Source organism: Hipposideros armiger, unplaced genomic scaffold, assembly GCF_001890085.2.
Source record: "Hipposideros armiger isolate ML-2016 unplaced genomic scaffold, ASM189008v1 scaffold_150, whole genome shotgun sequence".
Classification (NCBI taxonomy): Eukaryota; Metazoa; Chordata; class Mammalia; order Chiroptera; family Hipposideridae; genus Hipposideros; species Hipposideros armiger.
Genome location: NW_017731500.1, coordinates 968,031 through 989,982, shown reverse-complemented (window position 1 = coordinate 989,982; position 21,952 = coordinate 968,031). Strand labels below are relative to the sequence as shown.

General features: G+C 55.4%; 1 protein-coding gene across 2 annotated transcripts in view; it reads right to left on the bottom strand.

Moving 5' to 3' along the window:
- LOC109387210 (protein sidekick-2) overlaps positions 1–21,952 on the bottom strand; it is an 80,210-nt gene that overhangs the window by 36,974 nt on the left and 21,284 nt on the right. Inside the window, exons 8-23 of one of the 2 annotated variants that reach the window (XM_019650961.1) lie at positions 17,778–17,973; positions 17,487–17,585; positions 16,886–17,077; positions 15,388–15,509; positions 13,905–14,014; positions 13,658–13,808; positions 10,902–11,139; positions 10,031–10,146; positions 9,178–9,367; positions 7,780–7,878; positions 6,602–6,796; positions 5,363–5,564; positions 4,410–4,513; positions 3,799–3,869; positions 1,862–1,997; positions 292–348 (exon numbers count right to left, since the gene is read on the bottom strand). In XM_019650961.1, coding sequence (XP_019506506.1) covers positions 292–348; positions 1,862–1,997; positions 3,799–3,869; positions 4,410–4,513; positions 5,363–5,564; positions 6,602–6,796; positions 7,780–7,878; positions 9,178–9,367; positions 10,031–10,146; positions 10,902–11,139; positions 13,658–13,808; positions 13,905–14,014; positions 15,388–15,509; positions 16,886–17,077; positions 17,487–17,585; positions 17,778–17,973 — 2,278 coding nt within the window. The remainder of the gene's footprint in view (positions 1–291; positions 349–1,861; positions 1,998–3,798; positions 3,870–4,409; positions 4,514–5,362; positions 5,565–6,601; positions 6,797–7,779; positions 7,879–9,177; positions 9,368–10,030; positions 10,147–10,901; positions 11,140–13,657; positions 13,809–13,904; positions 14,015–15,387; positions 15,510–16,885; positions 17,078–17,486; positions 17,586–17,777; positions 17,974–21,952) is intronic. The other variant, XM_019650962.1, reaches the window with a different exon arrangement.

Here is a 21,952-nt window from a genome sequence, read left to right as displayed (position 1 = left end):
GCCAGCCGCTCCTAGCACGGAGCCCCTTGTTGGCGTTCCCCCGACCCAGCGCTCAAGACCAGAGCCAGTTTCTTTTCCATCCTGCCCCCGATGGACAGGGGCTTGGAAAAGAGCTTCCCTGGTCACTCCTGACGGTTTTGTGTGCTTCGGCGAAGTCACATGTGCTAAGGAGGGGTCCCATTCTTCAAGCAGACTGAGGTCGGCCTGTGGTCAGGTGTCCTCAGAGGCCCCACTCCCCATCCCTGTGGAGGGCGGGGGCCTGGATGGGAGCCACCGTGCAGGGAGACTTACTGTCCAGCTTGTACTGCGTGAGGCTGGGCTGGGTCAGGTTCCGCGTGGAGAACAAGGCTACCAGGTGAGGAGGCAGAGGGGCCAGAGGGAGACAGCAGACAGAGGAGGTTAGTATACCCCCCACTCCACCGACACCCCGATGAGGCGGGAGGAATGGGAGGGAGAGCAACACACAGGCTGAGTTAGGGGCCAGGGCGGGCGTGGGGGCAAGCAGGCTCCCAGGTCGGTGCTGCCCACTTCCAGGGTGTGCTGGTCTGAGGGCACGGGGTGCCGGGAGCCCCTTGCAGCCCGGCATCCCTGGGGACAGCTCTGGGGGACCCTCTTGGTCCCAACTCGTTCCCCTGCCCAAGGCGAAGCTGCTACACAACCACCGTGAAATAGCGGTGTCGTTCATTTTCCCCGACGAACCAGAAACTATTTTACCGCCAGGAACTAGGACGGTATTATTATACACAGGCAATTTAAAATCACAACCACAAGCACACGTCTGCAAAATAAATAAATACAGCAACGCGAGCTGTTGGACGAGCGACTTCCGCGTCCTCCTATTAACGTGCCCTGGCTACGCGCTCCATCATTTGGGCATCTGCTAGTTCTCACTAGAAGACAAGGCTCAGAAGGCTTAGGAAAGTGATGGGAGGAACCATCAAAACGGAGAGGGTCTTAAACGGCTCCCCTGTCCTGCTGGTCTCTGCTTTGGTGAGTGGTCACCATCTACCTGGACTGCTCCCTCTGCCACCTGCCCCTTGGTCCCCAACATGGGTTGTTCATGGAGCCTGCAGCACATCGCCTCCCATACCGACCCTCAGTTCCATCCTAACCTGGTGCCTTGGCTCCAACCTCACGCTCTTACCTACGTTACTAGATTAACCTCTAACTGGCCCCCTTGCCTCTGGACCCCATCGCCAGCCATCACACCCCCTAAGTAACCCTCCTAACCCAAAAGTGCAACAGGTCATTCCCTCGCTTGTGACTCTCCCTGGAATTTCCACCTGCCCTAGAGGTAGGCTGGGCTCTGAGAATTCCAGAGCAGGACACTGACCTCCTCAGAAACCAGAGGGGGCAGGACTGCTGCCCTTGGGACATGACCAGGCTCGGCTTTTGGTCCTCCTTCCCACCTCAGGCCCTTTGCACATGCTGGGCTCGCCCCTTTCCTTTGGCCTGGTTGACATGGAATCTCTATCAGTGTCAGCACCATGGCCGCCCCCCCAGGGAAGCCTTTTCCAACAACAGCTTCAGGCTGTCCTGGAATTCGTCCTCCATAGCGGTCGTGCCAACCATCTTAGACGTCTCTCTCAGGGTTTACTTCTTGCATACCTGGCTCCTCCCCCAGGCTGCAGCCCCGAGAGGGCAGGGACCCTGTCTGTCTTATTCACTGTGTCCGGGGCATGTAGACGGGGGCTCAGTAAATAACTACTCACTCAGTGACTGAAGGGGACAGGGGTGAGAGGCACACACAGGTGGACAGCAGGGTTTCAGGTTAGAGTGACTCCTGGAAGCTCAGATGCCAGGCAGAGAGGCGAGTGTGTGTCGTCCCCCCGCCCCCCGACTCCCGCAGAGTGTCACTCACAGGTCAGCTCTGCCCACTTGGCCCCTGGGTTGTTGATGCCTCGCAGCGTGAAACCCCTCAGCCCATCGTAGAGCAGCTCCCGGTACCGAATCCGAAAGCCCAGGAGGATGCCATTGATTGTGTCCTCGGCTGGCGGCTGCAGGGGAGAGCGGGCAATGGAGAGGGGCCGGGACCCCCGCGGCTCATGCCCTCCACGTGGCTCCCTCCCCATCCTGTGGCCACAGAGCGGAGACTGAGTCTCAACCAGGGAAAGGAATCGAAATGAAACTGAGCATTTGTTCGTTTACAAAACATTCCAACGAGGTTATTTCGTCCCTGCAGCATGGCCTGCGAGGCAGGGAGGAACAGGACTCACCAAGCCGCGCCGTTTAGGCTCAGAGACGGAACTTGCCTGAGGTCACACAGCATGGGCGGGGGCCCCAGACTAACCCTGGCTCTCCTCATAGAGCTGGTCCTTGCTAGGACTCCCTGACACGATCACCAGCCCCACTCAGCCTGCTGACCCCTCTGCCTACGACCTGGCCACCATTTCCTGGCGTGTCCTGTGAGCCCAGGGTCCTCTCCCAGCTCTTATGCTGGACTGAGGGCTGGTGTGCCTGTTTGCGCCACTGCCCACTCTGCCTTTATCATCATCATCATCATTATCATTATTATCATTATCCCCTTTTCTTTCTGCTCCCCTGCACAGCTGAGTTGGGGGACAGGTTTCTGGAGAAGGTAGAAGCTATTTTTATTTTTATTTATTTCTTTTTTTTCTTTTTCTTTTTTTTTAGCTGAGCCATCCTGCCACCTGTTGGCAGCTCAGCGGCAGCTCAGCTCGGGCCAGGACTCGAACCGCTGTTGCTCAGAGCTTGCACTCAGCCAGCCACTCAGCCAGCCTGGTAGAAGCCACTCAACTTCTACCAGCCAGCCTGGTAGAAGCTATTTTTAATGATACCTCGTTTAAAAACCCTGCTGGAACAACCTAGCCTTTTATTTGCTCATTAATTGCATCCCCGGCTGCTGTGGGCACCTATCAGCCCCCTTTGCTGCGAAGGCCTTGGTCTGTTCCAGTCTCTCCTAGTTCCCCGCTGTACTAGGTCATTGTCATTCAAGGGATGCCTTCCTCCATGAGCCTTAGGCTGGGGGAGGGCTCAGGGGTCCCTCCCTGTTTTCCCTTTAGTGGGATGCAGGTGGGCAAAGGGTGGTGCCTGCCCCTTTGAGCCTGAGATGTGGAGACAGGAGTTTGCCACTCTAGGGACTTTATGGTGACCTGCAAAGTTCAAAGGCTGGACTTCCGAGAGCACAGGAGGACCTGCAGGCACCCATGGTGGACTGGTCTCTCAGAAGCACCCTGGTCTTTCTCAGCCTCGCAAGCAGTGCCCACCAGAGAGCGGGCAGTGGGGGAGGAGTGCAGGAAGGGGTCGTCTGTACCTGGACGATGGCTTCCCGCTCACGGTGACAGGACAGTAGCCCTGTACGGCTGCAGGTCAGGCATGCACACCTGTGTCTGGTCTTTATCAGGAACCCATTCTCTGACAGTGGGGCTGGATTTCTGAAAGCTCTGAGCACATTTCTGTCCAAGCATTCAACAGACCTAAGGCCACCACCCCTGGCCCTACCCCTTGCCTGCTGTGTGACCTGGGGCTGTGCTTGTCACCACCCTGAGTCTGGCTCCTCATCTGCAGAGACTGTGGGAGCATCGGGCTGATCTCACTATCCGGAGTGGAGTAAGGGGTGGGTACATGCACACACACGTGTGTCTGTGTGTATGCACATGTGTGTCTGTGCATGTGTGTCCGTTTGCGTGCACACATGTGTCCATATGTGTGCACGTGCATATCTGCACGTGTGTAGAATGTCCCAGCCCTGGTGGGGGCTGTTGGTTTTCTGGTCCCAGCACAGAGTGTGTCTGAGGCCTCGTGGGACATAGGCGCCCCCTGCCTGCCAGGCCATACCTGCCATCTGATCAGCACGGAGGTGGTGGTGTGGGGTGTCACCGAGATGATGGTGGGTGCTTCGTCGGGGGCTGGGGAGAGAGGCAGACAGGTGAGCTCTGGAGGCTGGGCCTTAGGCTCCCTGGGAGGCCACGGGACCAGATTCTGTGAACACTGGACTGTGGGCAGCTCCAGCTTAAGTTGCCCTCCACGCCCACCACCCCAACCTCTGCAGAACAAAGGGTCAGGGTGAAGGGACTCGACCTTGATCCCGGCCCAAACCCAAGGGCCCAGAGCCCCTTCTCTCTGCTCCTGGAGCCACAGGCCTCTTACGCTGCTGCTGCAGGGCTCCCCCACTCCTATTCACTGGTTTTCTGGGGTCAGCCACCAGCTTAGAGGACATCAGAGAAGAAACATGCTAAGATGCCAGGCTAGGTGTGGGTGCCAAGCCCATGGCAAAGGCCCCCCTGGCCCGAACATCCGTGGGGCTCTGCCCAGGGAGCCGGACAAAGCGCCCAGCAGGCGTGGTGCCCCTCCCGTCTTTGGAGGCCCTTCCCCCCAGAAGAGATTGGCCGGTGCTTAGGAAGTACACAGTGGATCAAGAGAAAAGTCATTGAAGTGGGGGCACTGACCGGCCTGCAGGGTGGTTAGTGGTTCTGACTCCTCGCTGAACTCGCTGTCCCCGATGTCATTGGTCGCCTTTACTCGGAACTTGTAGGTTGTGAAAGGCTTGAGCCTATAAGGGGAGTAAGGTTCAATGAACAGAGGTATCCCCTAATGGCCTCGCCCCGCCACCTCTGCGAGGGGAAGGGGGATAGGGTGGCGGGGGCCAGGGGCCAAGCTGGAGCTGCCCACAGTCCACTGCACAGATGGGAACATCAAGGCTCAGCAAGAGGCTCTGCCACAATGGAAACAAACAGGGGCCAGAGCCCTGAGACCGTGCCACCTTGGGGTGTGGCCACACCTTTAGCTCCACTTTAAGCCATCGGTCCCCAGGAGGAAATGTCTGCTTATTTCCTCCCTTAGAGGAACACGCAGCTACATGAGCCTCAACAAGTGCCCCTCTGACAAAACTCCCCCTCCAGGAACTGCCATCCCTTTCTTGAATTTAGCACATTTAGGAAGGGTCGAGGTTCTCAAGAGTTAACCACACTTCATCTCTATAAGCCCCATTTCCTCTCCAGGCAAATGGCTTCCTTTTTGATTTATTGCGGGTGGGGGGTGAGGAGGAAAGCACTGCTCCAAACTCTTGGTCACGTCAATTGGAATATAAAAAATACGACCCACTAGGAATTAAATTGAAGCCAGAATTTTGGAGGGAAGCGCCACTCTCCTATTAAAGATGCCGCCTGGCTGGGAGGAATCGCTAATGAAGGGTGGCGAGGGCTTCACTGAGGGGGCTCCTAGGCTCCAGAAACAGATAATTAAGAGGCAGCTGGAACAGGGCTCCAGAGAGGGGGAGGGCGGGGAGGACAGAGCTGCAGGGGCCAAGCGTGAGCGTGCTGTGGAGGAAACCTGGGGTGGGCAGGCTGCAGGAGCCCTCCCCCAGGCCAGGGGGGCAGGGCGGAGATGCTGGCAGACCCACCTGTCCACCAGGAAGGCGGAGGCGTTGTGGCTCACGGAGGCCGAGTGCAGCGCCCACTTGCCGCTGGGCAGCTCCCGGGTCTGGATGGTGTAGTACCGCACGGGGGACAGCCCGTCGCTGCCCGGCTCCCAGGACAGCAGCACGCTGCGTGCCTTCACGTCCTCCTGCTGCACCACGGGCTTGCTGGGGGGCTGGGGGCGGTCTGGGGGTGGCAGGGAGCGGGACAGCAGGTCAGCCAGCGCGGTAGAGGGCGCTTTCTCAAGGAGGGGAAGGGAGGTGCTCTGGGCTCAGGCCTGACGCCCCTGTCCTGTCCCATCTCCATGCACACAGGTCCCATCTGCCGGCACAGGTGGCTCCTGGCAGACTGCCATCCTCAGGCTGCTAGAGGCCCCGGTGCCTGGGTATTGACACCTCCCAAGGGCAGCCCAGCCAGAGCCTGACCGTCCGGAGGTACGGCACCCCAGCTCCTTTTCCCTGCCTGCCAAATGCTGACATGGGACCCACGCTGTCCCCTGTCCAGTGGGATGGAGCCCACATTTGCGGGACCCTGCTTCAGACCCTGCCTGAGCCTCACTGCCCCCCTCCACGCTACCCCCCAGCTCCACTACGGGCCTTCTCAGCCTCAGCACTTTGGCATGTGGAGTGGGGGGCTCTCTGCTATGGGGACCGTCCTGTGCGCTGCAGGATGCGTAGCAGAGTCCTGGCCTCTACCCGCTAGATGCCAGTAACACCTCCCTCCTGGCTGTGACAACCAAAATGTCTCCAGACATTGCCCAATGTCCCCCGGGGGGCAAAGTAGCCCCCCCCCCCCCGTGGAGAACCACTGCCCTCTGGTTTTTCCCGGGGAACACTAATAAATCACGTTCACAGGAATCTGGGTCTCAGGCCTACTTCTGGGGAACCCAACCTTGGGGGAGACGCTCCAGGCTGCAGCCCACCCTCCACCCCACTGGACACGCTCTTGGAAGGTGGTCTCACGATCCTGGCCCTTTAGATAGCTGGGAGCTAGGGCAGAGCAGGGTCCTTGGAAGGGAACTCCCAGCTCAGCTTTGGGTTTGCGAGAGCCCTCACTGACCATCACGGTCAGGGATGTGAGCCCACTTTCCACCCCAGACCAGGGCAATGTGAGTCCTAAGTAGCTGACCCGAGCCGTCCACTAGGAGAGGATCTGGACGCCTGGATTGGGTGGGGGCCCCCTCGGCTGCCCTTCAGGCCTCCCCAGCCCCAGTGGGTAGTCACCTCTCTTCTCAGTGGTCACGACCAAGGCCTCGGTGGCCTCTCCCCAGCCCTTGCGGGTCTGGGCCGTGATGCGGAACAGGTAGACAGATTCTGGCTTGAGGCCGGTGGCCGTGTACTGGCGGGCACTGGGCGGCAGCACTTCCACCGTGGCAGTGTTGGCTGTGGTGGCATTGAGCCGGTGTGTGATTTGGTAAGCTGGCAGGGAAGGAAGGAAGTGGGTTGTGCTGGAAAGCAGCGCCAACTGTCCCCAGAGCCCCGAGAAAGGGACATTCCCTCCTCGGCCACCACAATGTCTGTGGTCCGACTACTTGGAGCTTTCTTGGTCACTCTTGCATCAGCTGCCACTTGGGGGGTGTGTGACTGGGGGCATGGACAGGCACGTTCTACCCAGTGTCTGTGACGCCCTTCACAGACCCAGGTGAGGAAAGTGAAGCTTGGAGAGGCCAGACCACCTGCTCGGAAGTGGCTGAGCTGGAATTCCAGCCCAGGTCTAAGTCCGAAGCCCTTGACCTTCCCCGTCTCCAGTCTGCCATCGAGGGCCCAGCGTTCATCTGGGGCAGGTGTCGCAGGACAGGCCTGAGCGCCTGGGCTGGGCACAGGGGGTCCAACACATCCTTTTACAGGTGAGGGGGCTCAGGCTGTGAGGCTGTGGAGGGAACTGACCTGCTCAAGTTCGCAGAGCTGCTGACTCCAGCCCCGTGTCTTCTCCTGTGTGTGTGTGTGTGTGTGTGTGTGTGTGTGTGTGTGTGTGTGTGTGTGCATGTGCGGGTATTAGGGGAGGGACCTTGAATGTGAATCAATGCTTCTGATGGGCACCATCCCTCCTGGCGCCAGGGCTCCTGTTTCCCACCTGTGAGCATGGCTTTGCTGAGCCAGCCTGTGCGCCCTCACCTGGTCACACTGAGGAACAGCAGCTGGAGTTGACCAGATGGCCACTCGGCTGGGGCCCTGGGGCACTTGGGGGGCACAAAGCTAACCAGTGGTCCTTAAGGGAGTGGAGCATGGACCGTGCCCTCCAGCGGATAATCTTACAGACTGAGATTTCCGGAAGGAACTAGACTCAGAACCATTCTTGAGGAGATGGGGACACTTCTTGGGTCTAGTGTCCCTCCTGCCAACCCTGAATTAGCCTCCTTTCCGCCTTCCGCCGCCTGCCCCTTCCTGTGGCCAGGGCTTACCCAGAATGATGCCGTTGGGGGCAGCAGGGGGCTGCCAGATCAGCCTCACCGACGTGGTCCTCACTTCTGGGAACAGGATGCCCATGGGTGGTCCCGGGACTGGAGGGGACAAAGGAGAAACGAGTGACAGTGCAGCTGCTGTTCAGCCCTGAGCCCCGTTCAGCCCCAGCAGAGCAGCATGGGGGTGGGGGGGCGGGGGCAGCGGGCAACACTCAACTCCACAAACTGCCATGGAGTGCTGCTCTGTGCCCGGCACCGTGTCCTAACACGAAGATGCTCAGTGAGGTTTCTACTTTCGAATTAGGCATCATTTGGCAGGACCTCCTTTAGCTCAGCGTCTGTGTACGTGCGCACACATACGCTCATGCCTTCAGAAGTAGGCAAGGGGGCCGTGTCCTCGGTCTGTGCTTTAGAAGGTGCCATTCTGACTTCTGCCCACCGTGGGGTGAGGCGGCTGAGGGGCACCAGGGCATGCCCACCCTGGGCCCACGCCAGTCCACTTCCTGGAATCCCGAGGTGCCGGAATTCCCTGCCCACACAGCCCCAAGCATGCTTCCAGGGTCGGCCCGGGCCTGTTCCCCAGGTCCACACCTCCAGACTTGCACCTCTGGCCTGAGGGATGGCCCAAGGGTAGCTGTTTCTGGCATGTGGATGGAGACTGAATGACATGGGCTAGAGGAGACAGGAAGAGAACAGGGCAGAGGGGGAGAATGTGCTGGGGGTGCAACTCTTCCTGGGCTGCCTCATTCCAACACAGAATGCCAAGAAATCCGAGATTTCTAAACTTGAACTTGGCTTTCCAGGTCATATGAGGATATATTTGTCAAGGCAGGAGGATAGAACATACTTAACAGCTCATTAGCTTGATTTATAACTTGGATATTTAGACATATGGTGTTTGGGCTTCCTTTTGCATTGTTGTCTGGACCCCACAAAGGTTTGTAGGGGACAGTCTGTGAATACGTGTGTGGGGAGGATGGAGGGGGCAGAGGACCTGTCAGTCAGCCCTTGCTGCAGGGTTGAATGGCTGGAGGCCCACGGGCGTTAAAACTCTTTTGCAAACAGGACCAGGAGGCTCGTGGCCAGGAAAGAAATGAAGCCTTTTTACTTGCACAGACCTTGACTCAAAGTGAGATCAAAATGGGTACAAAGTCTCTATTCGAACACTTGTCCCACAGAGAGAGCAAGAATCGGATGTCAGACTGCCCTCGTGTTGCATTCTTCCTTAGGGATGCACGGTCTCTAATTAGCATCCCCTTGCAGTGGGGCTGGTGGCCCGCAGTGACTAGCTTCTCACAGGAGAAGCCTGAGGCCATGGTTCCCTTTGGGGCAGAGCCTGGCAAGGCTGGGCAGGCGGGAGGCAGGGCGGCTCCCAGTCTCACCGGGATTCGAACTCACCGTCATCCAGTGTCCGCTCCAGGATGGGAGGGTGGCTGGGGCTGCCGTCGCCGATGCGCGTGAAGGCCAGCACCTGGATCTCATAGAGCACGTATTTGCCCAAGCCTGTCAGCTGGACGCTGCGTGACGAGTTCCCTTCCACCAGCCAGACTCGGGGCTGCGAGTCCGAGTCCTTCTCCTTGTACATCACCTGCCAGGGCCCAGTGCAGGGTGAGGGCCTCGGCCTGGGTATGCCCTGCCTGCACTTCCCCTACGTCTCCTCCCCAGAAGCGGGGGGCGGAGGACACGACGGAGTGGGCAGAGTTGGGACCCCCAGGGGGCATGGGGAACAGCCAAGCTAGTGTTCCGGAAAGGCGGTGCACACAGCGACCCGCTCAGACATGGAGTGGGAAGGTTCCCTAGAGAGCATCCAGGTGGGACAAAACGCCCAGAAAGGAAGTGTAACTTGCTCAAGGTCACACAGCCCCTAGTGGCAGAATCAGGACCCCAAGTCACATCTCCCAACTTCCAGGCCAGGGCTGGACTATGCGACTAGGCTCGGTGTGGGGGAGGAATTCTAAAAGATAACGGAAACTGCAGCTGGGCCCATCAGAGCCAAGAGTGAGGCTTGGGGCACCCAGCGTGGCCTCCTGGCGGAGGGGGAGCAGCCCCACGGGCCCTGGGCCCTCACTGGAAGCCCTTAGGCAGGACTCCCGGTTGCCATGGGGACCAGTGGACGGGAAGCCAGACATCCCGTGTGTCCATTCTAGAGGGCAGAGACCTGGGCCCCAGGGGGTCACGAGGACCGGGCACCTTGGACGGGGAAGGCGGGGTACAGCCTCAGTCTCCTCCTGCCCTCGGATCCGGGACGCACCTTGTAACCCAGCACGAGCCCATTGCGGTCGGCCTCGGGGACCGCGTTCCAGCGTACCAGCATGCTGCTGGAGGTGGTGGCCAGGGCAGACACGTTGGTGGGGCCAGAGGACGGGACTGAGGGAGAGAAGGAACGGAGAGAGCGTGTTCAGGACCCAACATGGACCCTACAGGGGACAGGCGTAGGGTGGGACCCGGGGAAGGGAGCGTGGCACAGACAGTCCTGAAGGAGACTTTCCCTGCCCCGAGTCCCTTTAGTTCTAGAAGGTCACAGATGCAGTGCCTTCTCAGAACAGCCCCCTCCTCATCCTCTGCTCAGGCGAACGTTGGGATGAGTCCACATTTCCTGCCAGCCTAGCAGTGAGGGATGGGGCCGGGACCAGGGTGTGGAGGGACCTGTCATTTAAAAGGTGCCAGGCGAAAGCCACAAAGCAGCGAACTACATGCGGACAAATGAGGGTTGCCCGTAGGCCAGGGTCTCATATTCTGTGGGGGACCCCTTGCCAGGCCCCTATGAGCTGCTGGTTGTTTCTGGAATGTTCTGAGAGCTAACCCAACTCCCACATCTAAGGCCCTTTTCAGGCACCACTGGGTGTCAGGGTTAAAGGTGAGGCTTCGAGGTGGGGACGGTGGGAGCAGCGGGAACAGCTGCGGGAAGGCCCAGGTGCTGGGAGTCGCCATGGCAGGGTGCTCTGCGGGGATGAGCTCACAAATGCGACAATGACCCCAGGCTATATTTGAACAACAGCTCCAGCTTTGGTACCCTTGGAAGGCACCGAGGACAGAGGGACAAGGGCAGGGGTGTCCCCAGCCACAGGCCATGGGAAGCCACAGGGTGGGGGGGGTGTGACTGGCAGGAGGGGACAGAGTACCTGACTCCCGAGTCCTGCCCATCACTGTCTGGCTCCAGGGCCCGCTCCCGATGGCGTTGAAGGCCTGGACCTGGACGCGGTACTCCGTCCACTCCTCCAGGTCCTCGATGGTGTACTCCCGTTCCACGCGGTCCTGGACCACGTGGCTCAGCGTCTTGCCATGTCCGTCTGCCCGGCTGTATTTAATCTTGTAGCCCACCGACTCGGGGCTCCCGTTGTATTCCATCTCCGGGAGAGGCTGCGGGAGGGCAGGGTGGGCAGAACTGCTGTGAGGCCAGGCTGCAGAAAGAGCTGCCTGACTTGCGCCCCCTCCTCCAGGGAGCTTTCAGGGTTACCCAGCCGACCATCCCGCCTGGCGCTCTAACCTGAAAGTGGCTTAGACTGTGAAACGCTGTTTTTCTGACGGCTCCCCATCTCCCTCTCTCTCCATGCCAGGCCCCGAGGAGAGGCGGCTTCCATTCTTTATTGTGCATGTGACAAACTTACCACCCTGCCAAAGGAGTCAGCCCCGGGGAGAGACCCACAAAGGCTGTCTGTCCTATACACCGATGAGCACAGCACCTTTGGCCCTGGTTGTCTCCACCACTTAACTCCCTCACGCAGGCTCCAACACGTACTTATTTAATTGCCTACAACATGCCTGGTGTCAGCTCATGCCTGCCTTGGAGAAGCCAGCATGGGGAGACGGCACCCAGCACACGGATGGGGCACAAGTCACTGGCAGGAAGTCCTTCTGTCCAGCAAACCTCAGTCACGCCTGCTGCATTTTTAGTCTCTTTCTTCTTGTTTGAGTCTCAGCAAAGCGGAAAAGATGCACTCCTTTCCTGGGTCTGATGACTAGGCTGATGGGGCTGTGGTCTCTGGCTCAAGGTCGTTTGGATAAACTTGGGCCATGTCGAGCAGTGGAGGTGTATGCGTGCTGAGGGGAGCCTGTGATCTGGAGCAGGTGTGAGCCACAGGCCCGGCCTTCAGGTTCTCCTCTGAAGGTGGCAGAGCTGGAGCTGGGTAGCCCTCAGCCCCCACCCCTATTCTGCTTCCCCTCAGGCTCCAAAGAGCCCATGGTCCACAGGGCCCCCCGACAATCTAACCCATTTCCTTCCTTTCCTCGGCCTCTGCCTCCCTCCTTGCCAGCCTCGCTCCTACAGACACTTAGTGAAGCAGACCAGAGACCATTATACAGCAATCGATGGGCCTGAAAACTTGAGATGGGCCTTGCTTGAGTGCACGCTCCCTTACCTGCTAAGGAAAGGTAATGGGCCGTGCGCCACTACGCAGGGCTGGAGATGCCCAGGGCCCTGCATGGTGCAGCAAGTGCCTTTTACTCCCCCTCCAGCCCCCCACCCCAACCCCAGTATCAGACTCCTTAGCCTTTTAGTATTTGGTAACTTTAAAGTGAGAGGCAGGAGGTTAGCGGGAGAGGAGCCGAGCCTGGGAGACAAGGGGCGGAGAAGCCAGCAGTGACACAGTAACAAGGCTGGGAGCCTGGGGCTGGCCTGAAACACAGCTCCGCTCATGCCGGCCACCCTGGGAGGGGAGTCACAATGAACAGCTAACGTTTGTCCAGGGCCGATAGTGCCACTAGCATCTTTATACCGGCTGTCTACATAAATGAAAGGCAGTCATGGCTTTCTGCAAACCCCACCCACAATGTGGCATTTTGCAATTTGTGTTTTGCAACTAGTGAGAGATCTGACGTGGAAACAAAAAAAGAGTTGTGTGGCCAGATGGGCCTGGAAAAGCAGAGTCAGGCAGGCTCTTTCCAAAGCTGGGAAGATTTCCCGGATTCTCTAATGAGTGGGTTATGGGGCGTGGTTCCCACATTTGTCTAAGAATTCCCATTTGCTCCGAGCACCTCTTGGATTGCTGCTTTGTGGGACCCATGCCAGGAAATGCTGTCCCAGGGGAGAAATAGTCTCCCCTGTTTCCCAGAACACAGGACGGCAGAGGGCCCAGTGGTTAGGGCTGTAACTTGTGGGGGCCAGACTCCCCGGGTTGGGTAGCTGAGCCCTTTTGTTAACTACGGGGTGTGGGAGGATGTGGGGGGACTTGGGCCAGTTATTCCATTTCTCTCTGCCCCAGTTTCCTCAGTAAAGAGGGGGCCAGGGTCACTCCACTGTCGCAGGCTTGTGGAGAGGGTTCAAGATCTGACTTTGAATAAAGCACCCAGAACAGTACCTGAAGGCAGGAGAGATGCCTTCAGCACGCTAGTATTATTTTCTCATTAGGGTCACCTGGGGCGGTGACAACCCCGATCTGTCGGGGCCGTCTGAGAGCCTAACGGCCCCTCTGTCAGTTTCCCCTCAACCTCAGAAGCAATCCCACACTCTCTGATGTGGTGTCGTAAAACAACTTACATCTGAATCCCAGACCCACTCCTGGGAGCTGTGTGGCTGTGGGTGAATTCCTAACCTCTCTGAGCCTTCGATTTTTTTTTTAAGCTGTAAATTGCGATAATAATGTGTCCTTTGCAGGATTACTGGGAAAAGTAAATGGCAGAAAAAAAATGGAAAATGCTTGGCACAGGGTAATGCTCAATAAACATTTTTTTCTAGCTCCTCCTCACGTGGGGTATTTGTTCATTTGGCTACGACTGATTATCAGGCACCTTTCCAGGTGCAAGTTGCGAAAAAGAGAGGAGAGAGCTGCAGGGATTCCGGTGGACGCCCCGTTGATGTGGCCCCTTGGAGGCAACGACACCTTTGCAGGTGACGAGGACCCAGGAGCCACCCCACCCCACTGCCCTCTTGCAGCCTCACCATCCAGCGGAGCCACAGGCTGGTCTCGCTGGCCATGCGCAGGGTTACGTTGGCCGGGGCCATGTCAGGGGGCGCCTGGAGGGTCTGGATCTTTCTAGAAGGCTGGCTGGGTGGGCTAGTGCCCACGATGTTCACCTGGCGCATGCGGAAGCTGGGGGTGGGGGTGAGTGAGACGTAAGGCGAGGGTAGGCCTCAGGCCCGGAGCCCGCCCCGGTTCGGGCAGCGCCTCCCCTTCCTGTCCCATTACCTGTAGTAGGTGAAGGGGTTGAGGTCAGGCACCTCCATGGAGCGGGCGTCGGGCTCGTTGGTGAGCTGGTGAATCAGCAGCCACTCTTCTCCCTCCCCGACGACGCCCACCTGGAGAAGGGAGACACCCTTAGACCCGCCCTTCCTGCCACGGTGCCTGCGGTGGGGTGCTCTGAGCCCCAGCTTCTCAGATGCACAAGCCCTGCCCAGGAAAGGCCTGCATTCAAACCCCAGGGCTCACCAGGCGGGCACCAGATGGGGCCACTACCTTTCCAGGCCCTTAACCGTGACTTCATGTGTGGCCCCCAGCCCTCCTGCATCAGAATCTATTAGGTTGTCGGAAAAGTCATGACGTGTTTTTTTCTATGGTTTTCGTTGCAAAAATGCGTCATGAATTTCCCGACAACCCAATATTATAAACTCACTCCTGTGCCCCGCCCCAGACTTGGTGGATCACCTGAGGCTGGTGCCAATGAACTCCCAGCTGGTCCTCCTGGATACCTGGGTATGCTTTTAAAACCCCAGCTAAATCAGAGATAGGATTTCTGGGGGGTGGGACCAGGCACTAGAACTTCTGAAGGCCCCCCTGGTGCAGCTGAGGCTGAGAATCACGGGTTTAAAGGGCTGTAGGCCTCTCATTGATAAATCAACAAACAACAAGTGCTGGTGGCGAGGATGTGGAGAAAAGGGAACCCTTGTGCACTGTTGGTGGGATTGCAGATTGGTGCAGCCACTACGGAAAACAGTATGGAGGTTCCTCAAAAAAACTAAAAATAGAACTACCTTATGACTCAGCAATTCCACTCCTGGGTATTTATCCAAAGGAATCCAAAACACTAATTTGAAAAGGCATATGCACCCCTATGTTTACTGTAGCACCACTAGTCATAGCCGAGATACATAATCAACTTAGATTGCCATCAATAGACGAGTGGATAAAGAAAAGGTGGTGTGTGTATATATATATAATGGAATATTACTCGGTCATCAAAAAGAATGAAATCTTGTTATTTGTGACAACATGGATGGAGCTACAGGCTATTAAGTTAAGTGAAATAAGCCAGACAGAGAAAGACAAATATCAAATGCTTTCACTTATATGTGGAATCCAAAAAGCAAAACAAACGAATAAACAAAATAGGAACAGACCCATAAATATACAGAACAGGCTAACGGGAGAGGAGTCGGGGGATGGGCTAGTTATTTTTCTAGGCTGGCCAGTCACCACCCTGACCCAAGGGGGTTGTGTGTGAGTGAGTGTGTGTGTGAGAGTGTGTGTGTGTGTGTGTGTGCGCACAGGTGTTGAGATAGGGCTGGAGACTGTATTGGAAACACAGGCATTTTGGTGTGTTTGGCCATCTGACAGTTGCATGTGAAAATTCACACAGCTGTAAATACACACGACTTTGCACCCAAGAGCACGGGCACGTGCAAAGCCGGAGGCAGCTTCCCGGGCTCCAGGGATCCCCTCCGACAGGCCTTACCTGGGCCTCCACCAGCCAGCGGGAGATGGAGGTTTTCCCGTCGTAGCCTGGCCTGAACTGCAAGGTCACGGAGCGGGGGCCAATGTTGGAAATGCCCAGGTTGGTGGGGGCCCCTGGGAGTTCTGGAAACGGAAGGCAGGACGGGAAAGGAGACGGCCTGAGCAGGACGTCCTACACGGAACAAGGCTCTCTGGGCACAGAGGGTGCCGTGTCGCACTTTTCCCAGAAACCTGGCCTCACCCCACCAACACAGCTCTGGTCTCTGCCCCCACAGCTCACAGCATTCGTATCAGGGGCCTGAGACAGGCTTAGGCGTGGAGAGGTCCTCCCCGGGCCAAGGGGAGGTTCCCAGGGCCAGGAGGCAGGGGCTGGGCACACAAGGGCTTCCTCTCCTGGGGTCTGGATGTGCGTGAGATGCTCCCAAGGGCGCTGGAGGCCACACAAAACAAGCTGGGCTCAGAAAGGAACCAACCAAAGCCATCGCTCCTCCTGTCTGTCTACACAAACCCCATTACACCCCTCCCAAGCCCCACAAAGGCTCAGGGAGATGAGAAGGAGGGGTGGGGGCAGGAGGCAGGCCCTGTTTTCCGACCAAGAACCTTGGGGTTCAGGGTGAGCAGAAAAGTACAGATTCCGGAGTCGGACCATCTGGGTTGGAATACAACTCCACTGCTTCCGAGCTGTGTGTCTTTGGGCAAGCTGCCTAATCTTTCTGTGCCACAGGGTCCTCCTCGGTAAATGGAGATGGTAATACCACCTACCTCGGGGATTACACGACTTGACATATATAAAGCACTGAGCTCCAAGCTTGGCAGCAGCGCAGAAACATTGGTTAGTGTTACAGTTATTATCACTTGGGGTCGACTGGAGTTTGGGAATCTCAGCCATCTCCGTGGGCAGGTCGAGGATTCTCACCAGGTCCCACAAGCATCGCCTCACTGATCCAGACAGGATCACGTGGTTATCTAATCGATTGCCCCATGGATACAGATGGGGACACTGAGGCACAGAGGGGACACGGCTTGCTTAAGGTTGCAGAGGTTGGCAGAAGTTAAGAGTTGAGGGCAGATCTCAGCTTGCTCTAAGGTTATTCCCATGCTGCTCTGACCACCCTCCCCTCCCCCCAAACCAACACTTCCACTGGTTGGAATCCTATTTGGACTTTTGGGTGACAGTGAGACTTCTTCCCCTCCATCACTGGCACCACTGCCTGGTGTGGAATTTGGTGTGGACGAGGAAGTGGAGGGAGGGGCAGTGTGTGAATGAGACAAGGGTGGGGTCCTCTAGGGACCTGTGCTGTTCTGAGAGCCATGGGAGGACAAAGCAGTGAGCCCAGACAGTCAAGTAGCCTGCTCTGGGGAGGGCTCAAGGAGCCATGAACCTGAGGCGGCGGACAGCTGTGTGGGAAGAAAGCCAACATTTCTGAAAGAGAAGGCATCTCCTGAGTTGGATGCTGATCAGGAGGAGAGGCCAGGAGTCCCCCCGAGTGGGCACCTACCTGGAGGCACCCCGGAGGAGATGGTAGAGGCGGAGACCTGGCCCTGGCCCTTGGCGGTCATGGCGGCCACCTCGATGGTGTAAGTGGTGAGCGCAGTGAGGCCCGTGACGCGGTACTCCAGGGTCACGTTGGGCAGGTAGTGTGTCACGCGTGTGTTGGTTCGGTTATACTCCTCCCAGGAGATCCGGTACCCTGGGGAGACCCCAGGTGTGGCGTGAGCTTGGCTGTGGCCGTAAGTTGGCCTTGGCCCTTCTGCTCTGCTTCTCACTTCTTTACTAGTCTGGCAGTTAGATGCACATTGGGAGCTCTGGGCCATGGGAGGTGGAAGTATCCTGCCTGGGCCCCAGTGTACCCTTGGTAGGATGCCTCCATTCATTGGGTGGGGTTGCAGGAGAGAGAGCAAGTTATCAGGGCGGCTACGTGAAGCCTGTGGCCGAAGACCTGGGATGTGTGACGGAGTGGAGGGGCCCAGAGCCTTCTCTGAGCATTTTCTAAGAAAGATTGGCTGCTGGGAGGCTTTGGATGGACGCCAGGTTGAAGGCAGGGGGACGGACTCGACGGCCGCCTCCTCGCCCCGGCTCCGCGACGCCGCAGTGCCTACCTGTGAGGATGCCGTTCTTCTCCCCCGGCTCCTGCCAGCTGACCTTCAGCGAGGTGTCCAGGATCTCACTGAAGCTCAGGTGTCCTACAGGCCCAGGCACTGTACCCCAAAAGGAACCCCCCACCCCACCCAATGTCAGTTAGACCCAGGGAGAGACCATTGTTCGCAAGATAGCCCCCGTGTCTCAGGGGCACCCCAGGATGAGAGACTAGACCAGGACTGCCCTGTGCCTGGAGAGCCCAGCCTGGCCCCCGGGTGGGTGCAGAGACTACAGGGCTGGGTGGTGCCTACCATCCTCATGGGTGTGCACCAGCTGGGGGCTGCTGCGAGGCCCGTCTCCGGGAGTGGTGAAGCATAGCACAGAGGTGAAGTACTCAGTGAACTTCTTCAGGCCAGACACGAAGCCCACGTGGATGCTGTCTTGAAAGTTGGGCCGGGCAGTTACCATGGTAACCTCCTCTTCCTGCTCCGGCTCCCAGGCGATGAGCTGGGGAGAGGCCAGCAATTCAGGTAGGGCAGGAAGAATGTTCCAAAAGAGGCCATATGCTCTCCTGCAGGCTGGGCCACTGGACAGAGAGTGTCCAGGAGCTCAGGTCCCTGATGTCCCCTCTCCTGGGGACTGGAACATCTGTCTTGGACGGGGTTCACTTTGGTGTGCTGCTCTGTCCACTGAGTGGCTGCAAGGCACCATGCTGGGTGCTTTCCATGACTCATCTCTCACTGGGTCCCCACAGCGACCCCACAAGGGAGGTACTTTACCAACATCGGCTACATAATTTGCGCGGTCTGGTGCAAAATGAAAATGGAGGGCCTCCTTGTGCAAAAATGATTAAGAATTTCAAGATGACAGCAGCCGAGAGTTTAAATCGAGCATGAGGTCCTTTTGAGTGTGGCGCCCTGAGCACAGGTTGGGCACCCTGAAGTCAGCCCTGTTTTTCACAGATAAGGAAACTGAGGCTCAGAGAGGCTAAGTGACTTACTCTACATCACACAGCTAGTAGGAAGCTGAGGGTCTCTGGTGCTAACACCTGGCCTCCTATGTTCTTCTCCATCTGGGCCGGGGCGGCTTCTCCCTTGGAGTTCTCCCACAGAGCTGGAACTCTGGTGGGTGGATAACTCTTACTCTTTTAAACTGGTTCCAAGGTGGGGATTTCAATCTTAAACATCACCTAGAGGTGGAACGTCAGCAGGAAAGCTCCGTCTGAAAATTCAGCGTTGCTTTTTGTCTAATCTCCCCTCGACACGCACCACCCATAGCTGCGTAAGCTTCCTGCCTGCCCTTTCTCCTCGTCTCGCCTCTCAACCCCTCACCTCACGCTCCCGTTTTCTGGGTCCTTCATCTGTCACCAACAATGACAGCTGGTCTCAGAGATTTCCTCATTTATTTGAAATTCATTAAATAGCAATTAATGGTGAAAAGCAACACTCGATGAGTTTTAGTGAGCATGGATATTTATAGATATAAAACAATACCATGTGATATCTCCTGATTAACTCATACCTATAACAATGCTTAATTGTCTCCTTTCATGGCCACGTGCTTATGAAGGGTGTTTTGAAATTTAATTGGTATTGTGAAAAGATAGCCTATAGCAAGTTAATTAGACACTAATTAGACCCTAAAAATACTAATCAGAATTACTAAGTGGCATTTAATAAGTATGTTAAATATCCTCCTTATTTTCAGTTATCTTGTTTCATAGCAATTAAAGTGCTGAACTTCTTCGGAGTAGATGAAGAAACAAGTTTAATGTTTTAATTTAATTTAATTAATGCAAATTTGAATTAATTACGCCATTAGAATTAATTGTGTGGTGTGTTCCCCAGCAAGTGCAAAAATCTGGATAAATATTATTTTATTGGGTGTAGGTCAATTACACTTACTACCACTTAAAAAATATAGAGGACAAAGAGTATCTTGACAGGTGCCTTAGGACGATATCATGGGGACTTGCATTAGAAATGGCCCAGAAGAAGTGCACAGTGTACTACTGGCTTCCAGGCCTGGAGCCCAAGATGGCGGCAGGACTGTGGTTGCGTCAAAATATTCAGTCCGGGATTTCAGCCACTTGTCCTGCTCTGGCTGCATCTGAAGAGGAGGAGGCTGAGGGTTAAGAGGCCTCTCCCTGGGGTCAGGAAGACAAGAGGATTGTGTCGTGCGCCTCCTAGTGCCTGACAGGAACTGGACTCTGGGCATCTACGGGATGGAAACTCAGGGCTCCAGCAAGTACTCAACAGGGCTCCCATCTGATGAGGTCCTACTGTGTGCCTGGCACTGGGTTAAGCCCATCACTGACCGGTCTCATTCTCTCATCACAGTGAGGACTACATGGGGACCACTGTCCTGTGCTGTCCCAAAAAAGGAACTGAGGTTCGGGATGGTTGAGTAACCTGCATGAGGGCCCACCACTGGCTTCAGATTTGTGGCCCTAAGGCCTCTGATGAAGACCACTGCCTCCTGAGGTGCACACAGGTGCCAGCTGGGTGTCAGGGGTTCTCTTGGCCATCTTTGTGCCTGTCCTTGTTACTTGGGGTCAGTGTTGATTTGGGTGTGTGGGTGGCTGTGTGCTGGGCGAGGAGCATCAGGCCTAGATTCTGGGACAGGCAACTCCCTCTGAGAGAGCAGAGTTATAGGGGGGCAACCCTATAACTGAAGGGTGGTGCCGCAGGTGGTGGTGGTGGTGGTGGTGGTGTGTGTGTGTGTGTGTGTGTAGGGAGGGCAGAATGTACAGCCAAAGTGGAGAGAAAGAAGGAGAGAGCCTAGCTCTGTCACTTACTGTGTGACCCTGAGAAAGTCACTCAACGTCTCTGAGCCTCAGGCTATTATAGAGGCCAGTCATAGCTACCTGGTAGAAGCAGTACATTCCGGGGCTGGGATGGTATATATGGCCTGCTAGCTACTGGAGTTAAAATTATATACACATTCATTCTTTGACCCAGAAATCTTATTTCTAAGAATCTATTCCAAAGTTATATGTGAAAATATGAAAAGATGTATGCACAAAGCTATTCACTGCAGAAATGTTTGTTATAGTAAAAGATTGAAGACAACAAAAATGTCTTCACTAGGGAGCAGGTGGACTAAACTATGGGAGATTCACATAATGGAGTATGATACAGATGTAAAAAAAGGATATTTTTGTTCGTTCTTGTGGAATGATTTCCAGGATATAACAAAAATACAAAAGCAAGATGGAGAAAGTGTGTAGAGTACTCTGTCATTTATCCAAGAAGGGAAGGATATACCTTTATAAATGTATTTGGTGTGATCAAACAAGATGGTGAATGTTTAAATAAAAATAAAATTATTATGGTAAAAGACACATTGACATTAATTCCCCTCAAAATACTCCCCCTTGCTTCGACCACACTTATCCCATCGCTCTTGCCGCTTTCTGAAGCAGTTCTGGAAGTCCTCTTTCGTGAGTGTCTTTAGTGGCGCTGTCATGGCTGCCTCGATGTCCTGAATTATTTGACTTTGGGGAAGAGGCAGAAGTCGCATGGTGCCAGATCTGGTAAATAAGGTGGATGAGGACACACCGTAATGTTTTTATTTTACATAATTGCCTTATACCAGAAATGATGTGTGACACGGACCATTGTCATGATGGGGGATGATTTATGGCACACTTTAAAACACACCTGCTCTCAACCATAGCTCACACCTGACTGACTGCACCGAACAAGTTGAAACTTGTCACACACTGTTACTAAGGTTCCACGTGCCGCTTCCCGTATTGGAGATCCCTGCCTTTCCATTGGATGGCACTTGGCAGCCGCATTCACTGTATTTTTTTATCAAAACCGAAAGGCTCCACGTCGCACATTGCTTCTGGTACAGCAGTTTCTGTCAAATAAAAACATTACGGTGTGCCCTCACCCACCATATTCACTGTATCTCACACCGTGCAACTTCTGGCTCTTCCCCAAAGTCAAAATGACCACGAAAGGTAAACAGTTTGAATTGGTTCAGAACATCAACGCAGCCATGACAAGTGCAACTAAAGACATTCATGAAAAAGGACTTCCAGAACTGCTTCAGAAAGTGGCAAGAATGATGGGATAAGTGTGTTAGAAGCGAGGGGGATTAATGGCAATGTGTCTTTTACTGTAATGAAATTTTAAAATGTAAACATTCACCGTATTTTTTGATCATACAGTGCATGTACTTGCTTATGTTGAAGGAATGTAAAGATAAACCAAAACAACAACAAAAAAACAAACCTATGGAGGAGAGAGAGGACCAGAGTTTGGCTGATTTTCTCTGAATTTACTTTGCTTCGTAGATTTAACTTTGGAGCCATGTAAATATGCTACATAATTAAAGAATGAAATTAAATTACAAAAATCAATCCCTAGAAATCGAAACCAAAATGAAAGTAATGAACCTAACCATGAATTGAGTTGCAGCAAAATTATACAGTGAGAAACTATTTTAAAAGACTTTGCAGCCCAGTGATGGGAAG